The 6,000-nt window shown below is 42.9% G+C and overlaps 2 protein-coding genes across 3 annotated transcripts in view; both read right to left on the bottom strand.

The window, feature by feature from the left end:
• Window positions 1–4,372, bottom strand: part of LOC125756398 (nesprin-1-like) — a 25,128-nt gene extending 20,756 nt beyond the window's left edge. Inside the window, exons 1-4 of the mRNA XM_049411108.1 lie at window positions 4,046–4,372; window positions 2,126–2,263; window positions 1,267–1,428; window positions 217–330 (exon numbers count right to left, since the gene is read on the bottom strand). Coding sequence (XP_049267065.1) covers window positions 217–330; window positions 1,267–1,428; window positions 2,126–2,263; window positions 4,046–4,372 — 741 coding nt within the window. The remainder of the gene's footprint in view (window positions 1–216; window positions 331–1,266; window positions 1,429–2,125; window positions 2,264–4,045) is intronic.
• Window positions 4,373–5,340: 968 nt separating this feature from the next.
• Window positions 5,341–6,000, bottom strand: part of LOC119374972 (muscle-specific protein 300 kDa) — a 118,768-nt gene continuing 118,108 nt past the window's right edge. For both annotated transcript variants that reach the window (XM_049410994.1, XM_049410995.1), the window contains exon 27: window positions 5,341–5,709. In XM_049410994.1, the coding sequence (XP_049266951.1) occupies window positions 5,356–5,709 (354 nt within the window). In that variant the 3' untranslated portion in view covers window positions 5,341–5,355. The remainder of the gene's footprint in view (window positions 5,710–6,000) is intronic.

Here is a 6,000-nt window from a genome sequence, read left to right as displayed (position 1 = left end):
TTTCCGTCCTTTCACATATTGCACCTAACATTCTCATTCTATCGTTCGCTCCCAGATTTGCGTCTCTGAGTAAACTAGTAGGTACAAGTTTTCTGCCATAGAGAAAAATGCTTGCTGAAGGTCAACCAGTGGAGTTTAGCTTAGGTGAACGTGGGACATAGTATCATGTGTTTGATCTTGCAAAAAAAAAGTAAACCGAATAATGTAAGTGCTTACCTGAGCGTGCAGGGCTGTCAGTGCTGTGTGGGAAAGACCAGGACCAAGCTGCTCAATGTTGCTCTGCAACTCACTCAGAGTTTGCTGCTTGCGGGTCACTTCATTGGCGAGGTTCTGCAAAAAACAAAACAAAGAAGATTCATAGTGTCATAATTCTGATGTAATGGCCATACACAGCATGCATGATGGAATCCTTGAATAAAAAATGAATAACATAAGCGCATTTGAAAATCTGATCTGCATAAGAGCCACACCTCTCACTTCAAACGGTGAATGAACCGTTTCTTTGTAGCTGCAAGAAGCTCCGCTAGCCAAGCAGTACTAATTTTGCTATCTCACCATTTGCCAATGTTGCCAATGTTGTCATTGTTATCCAATGTTTTGCCAATGTCGTCATTGTTATCCAAGTCAACCAACAATAATCCATACAATGCCTCACAGGGTTAACAAAAGCAAGTTTTCGTGAGAGAACCTCAAGTTACAAAAAAGAAAAAGAACTTTGTATGTTTGATGGCTGCATCCCAACCAATCAAGCATCACCTTAAAAAAAGACGCGGAAGCCATTATGCAAGTCGACGTGAGGTTCAGGCGTAGAGGAAATCACAAAGTGACAGAGCCATACTGGCTTCTGTCATTTTCTCAAGATGCCACCTCTGCAATGTACAGGATGTGCCAATGTAAAGGCAAACACCACATTTCTTATTTCAGAATATTTGTCTTATTTCTGCAGTAAAGTAAGAAGGAAGTTCTGTCCAAGCGATCCTTCATAACGTAAACTGCATGGCAAGTAGCATCTAGTAAAGCTTTAAAACAGGAATCACTGTTTCTAGCAGAACTCCTTTTACTTCCAAGAATGATTGAAGACAGATCACATGTTCCCTTTAATATCGGTGCAACATGTACTAGGGTGTACATGCTTTACTACATTACTACTCCTTCTGTGTTACTACAACTCTTAATATGGCAGGCACAGCATGCAGTCACCGATGGTAGAAGCAGATATCCAGTATGGGGGAAGAAATTAAGATGATTGACCGCATCACAGCTCACCCTCAGTGACTCTTTCTGCTTCTCCATTTCAGGGGGCGTGGTTCCCTTCAGTGGTTCTTCCATCTGCCGCTCCTTTTCGGTCACCCAGGTGACGACTTCTTCGACTCTCGTCACGATCACCTTCCACTTCTCACCCGTGTTGTCGAGCGACTCCAGCCAAGACTGCAACAACAAAAAAATTAAGTCAGCAGGCTAGCAATACCTGCAGCTCTAAATTCGTTCACTGCTACAGTGGTAAGCTCTTACAACAGGCACCACTAATACCTCAAGACCACACTCTCAAGAAAAGTTTGCATGCGTTGGAGCTGATCTTGAGCCAAAACAATAATCCTTGTCTGTTTTGCTCATCTTTCCTTCCTTCAATGCTGTGCGCCCAGTATCTTCCAAATCACGAACGGCATGCACATTATCAGTGTAACTTATCTTTCTCGATGAGAAAGTAACAGGTGCAGATTTTTCAAGACAGGAAATGCAAGCTTGACAGACGACGATTATTGTTTGGGAACAAGATACACCCTGATCAGTGTAAACTTTTTATAAATCAACCTCTACGTTCACACAAGGTGATTTTGAAAACACTAAAGTAGTTTCTTTTTCCCCTTGTTAGTGCTCCCTAAACAAAAAGAAATTTTCACGCGACAAAATTTCATGCACCTCACCTCCAATACTATCTACGCAACAGCATATGTGCGCATCAAAGTGCATCGACACTACAGCTTGAAAACTTACACACACACAAAAGAAGAACAAGTTCGATTACTTGCATGCGATTTGAAAACAGTACAGCAGATTTGTTCCTCTGGTTAATGTTGACAGCAGAGACAAAAGCTTTCCAATAACCAAACTTCACACATCTCACCTCCAAGATGTTCTTGATTTGCTTCCAGCGCTCCATGATTTCAGCCAGGGTGCGCTGCAGGTCCGGCTCATCTGATCCCGCTTCGGCAGCCAGGTCATAGAGAGCATCAATCTTCTTCTTTGTGACTTCGTAAAGTTTCTGGAGGAATACAAACACAATGCACAATGCTCTCATAAAATTTATGCGGACTCCACCGTGGCTGAACAGGCATGACAGTGTAACGACTGCCTGTTGAATGATGGCCATTTATAAAGCACACCTAGAGCATATCACAAATTAGTTTTTTTGTTGTTATTATCATTAGCAGGCAACTACTACTAATCCTCAGAATCCATGGCTACACATGAATGGAACAAGAGAACTGTGCGCTGGCTGCATGATTTAGTGCGTATATGTTCAATGAAACGAAATATCCAGCCACTTTTCTGTTCTCTGTGCAACATACTACTCTATTCTGAATCGTACTGTGACGCAGATGACAGGTACATAGAATGCGTATTTACAAGGGTACGTCAGCAGACAGACAAGATGGCTGAAGAGCCACACGTGCAAGCATTTCAAACACACTCGGTCTTTGTCGAGTGCGACAAAAGAAAACTGGCGTGCATTTTTATTTGCTGTTTTTCAAAGCCACGGCAACATCTTAGACAGCTCTGAAGGATTGCCAGCACAGTTTTTGCATGCACGTGCACACACCGTGCACGTGCATGCATGTGTAATTAAGGTACAAAATGTGCTGCATCCTGTGACAGCTGGTAAACCTTTCCCAATCTTAATACGCTTTTCCACAGGACATCATTGTACTGCGCCGAAAGTGACTTAATTAAGCGTTCCATATGCGATAGATCAATACCAGACCATCTCAGGCTCTTTCTGTTCTTCCTCAATCAACACGTGATTGTTGGTGCATGCAATACGGCTAGTTTCCCCACTCTGTAGGCAGGCAATTGGCTTTATTTCCAGCACGAACAAGCAAAAAATATGAATTAACTAGGCTTGTGCGAATATTCGAGCACTTCGAATATTCAAACGAATATTACAGTATTCGAATTCGCTCCGACTCAGATTTAAATTATTGGAAATTGTTGGAAATGGACGAATAGGTGTATACTCAAACCTCGATATAACGAACACGGATATAACGAAGTAATTGAAGAATAGTCTTGTCATATATACAGTGTTATAAATAAACGTTTATAATGAATTTTCTGACATAACCAAGTTATCTTCATGGCAGATGTGACTTTGTTATAATGAGGTTTGAGTGTATATTAGCCCGTATGCAACCTCTCTGTAAAGGTGGTTTCACTGCAGCGGAGGGGTGCTATACCATGAATACACCTTTCCAAAAAAAAAAATCCGCACTGTCACAAAGCCCCACTTAAAGGTTAAATGAACATGTCATTCCCACATCGATTCATCGTTTTTTAAGTTTAAAAGCTTTTTATACCGGTTTATATGCTCTAAGTATAGTAAATTTAAGACGTAACATATTTTACAGGTTATCACTTGCATTCTACCGAAAGTCAAATCCTGCTACTACTGAAAGTTGCTTCCACTTCCTTTGAACCAAAAAGAATGAAATTTGCACATTCCTTGTTTCAATCTAAAAAAAATATTGTGCAGGTTAGTTGGGTCATGACAAATACTCTCGTTTTTCTTTATAATATGTGATATATACTGTTCTAATTCAATTCGAAATTATTCGACCAAATCACTATTCACTTCGAATTCGTTTTAAAGCTAAAATTTACTATTCGCACAAGCCTAGAATTAACCAAAACTTTGAATTATGAAGAGTCTTCTGTATGATCCTATACATCTAGGTTCGACTGTAACTGCCTTGTCGTCACCTGTTGCGGTGGGAGATGCAGAGAGAAGATAGACTTAAAGAGCAAGATATGCAAGCGTACTCCTCACCTGGAGCTGTTCCTGCTTGGCGGCCAGCTGTTCGAGCGAGTCGGGTGTGGGCAGGCCCTGGTCCAGGTTGGCCTCCGTGTCCTCGAGCCCTTGCGCGTCGTGCACAGTACGCTCGCGAGCACCTCGATGCGGATCTGCCGGTCGCTGAGCTCCTGCTTCATCTCCTTGCCCTCCTGGGCGAGCTCCTTGGCTGCCGACTGCATGACGTGGCATCTGCGCCAGCTCCGGCCGCTGACCCTGAAGCTCCTGCGTTTCCTTCTCTATCTGCTCCAGGACCTCGCGCTTGGCCTCGATCTCCTTGCTCAGGTCCTGAGAGAGAATGCGCATTTACAAAGCCTTAACGTCTTGGATCATCGTTTACAACGACGCATCCTGCTCGACCTCATGATGTGACCTACTGTTAGCAGATTACTGTGTTAGGCTGGCCAGTGCATATTTCACGAAAGCACATTTGGCACAAGTTTAAATTTTAAAGAAATAAAAAGGAATAGAAAAAGCACCAAAAGCTGGCAGTAACTGAAGAAATAACCTAGAACTTCATTTCTTCATTCAAATGAACCTGAAATGAAATTTAACAGAGTATTGCATTGCGCTAGTTGGCACATAGTTTACGCTAGTAGCGTTGTTTTGCACTCCTGTTGTCCCTTCCGAATTCTTCCTTCGCATTTAACCTTTCATTACATAACCTTTGTAGGCTGTGTACCCTTCTTGTTCATCTATGGCTTGAATGGCATTCTCAAATGCTTACTCTTTTAAAATTGGAATAAGCATTCGTGGTTTGAATAAACTAGACACTCTGTCACGTCACTATCACGGGGCCAGTGTCAGTCACTAGAAAAAATCTTGTTTTATCTCCAAAATCATCACATGCCGAAGGTGTCTCTTAATTAAGTCACCAGTGTGTCCTTATTGAAGAAAAAAGCAGCGATAATATGCTGTATTATGACAAATGCCAATGCAGGGGCAGTGACGGAACGTTTGATTGCTATGTGCTGCAGAAAAAATCTCTGGGGTTTCTTAACTAACGCTAGGGCAATTGAGACGAAAGCTTGATGCACCTTATCTATCATAATCCACCATAATCCACACATTAGTCCACCTACTCCATACTACTCCACGCCCTAATCCCCACCTTAATTCACCTTAGCCACTGTAATTCACTTCAATTAACCTTTATGTACTCTAGTACAATCTGAATTCACATTAAGTAACTTTGATACACGGTAATTCGCTTTATTTATTGACTTAAGTACCATGTGACGTTTTGTACCATTCATATTGATGCCTGTTCACCTGGAGTTTTTGATTCATCATACATATAATGCTTTCGCGTTAGTTAACCAACTGACCTGGACCTCTTCCAGCTGTTCGGGTACCGGGCCCTCAGTGGCTGCCGTCAGTTTGTCCTGAGCGGTGTCGAGCCATTGGCTGAGCCGGGACAGGCGGTCGGACAGGTCGGTGCCCTTGCTGGCTGCCGTCTCCAGCCGATGCACTGTCTCGTGCACAGTGGTCAGGATGGTGGTCGTCTTGCGCTCCGTCTTGTCCAGCTCGGCACGCAACAGGGTCTCCCTCTGGGGTCCCAGCTGTGTAGACAGTTCGTCGGCCAAAGATCGCAGCCGGGAAAGCATGCTGTCCATCGACTCCTGCAGTTTCTTGGCGGCTTCCTGCGCGTGCAGAACACCACTCAAAATCGGCAAGGAACGGCAACAACAAGCTAGGATAATACTACAAAACATTCATGATGACATATGTTATCCTTTCATGATGTTGTGCATAACGCTTTTGTGGTAATGCACGTGATGACAACAGGTCAGGATAATACTACTGCAAAACTTTCGTGATGACATATGTTATGCTGTTGTGATGTCATGTTTGACGCTCTTGTGGTGATGCTTGTGACGTTTTTGTGATGACATGCATAATGATTTCACAAAAACATACATGATGCTTCTGCA

Source organism: Rhipicephalus sanguineus, chromosome 11 (genome assembly GCF_013339695.2).
Source record: "Rhipicephalus sanguineus isolate Rsan-2018 chromosome 11, BIME_Rsan_1.4, whole genome shotgun sequence".
Lineage (NCBI taxonomy): Eukaryota > Metazoa > Arthropoda > Arachnida > Ixodida > Ixodidae > Rhipicephalus > Rhipicephalus sanguineus.
Note: the sequence above shows the minus strand (reverse complement) of the source record. Positions and strands in the feature narration are given on the sequence as shown.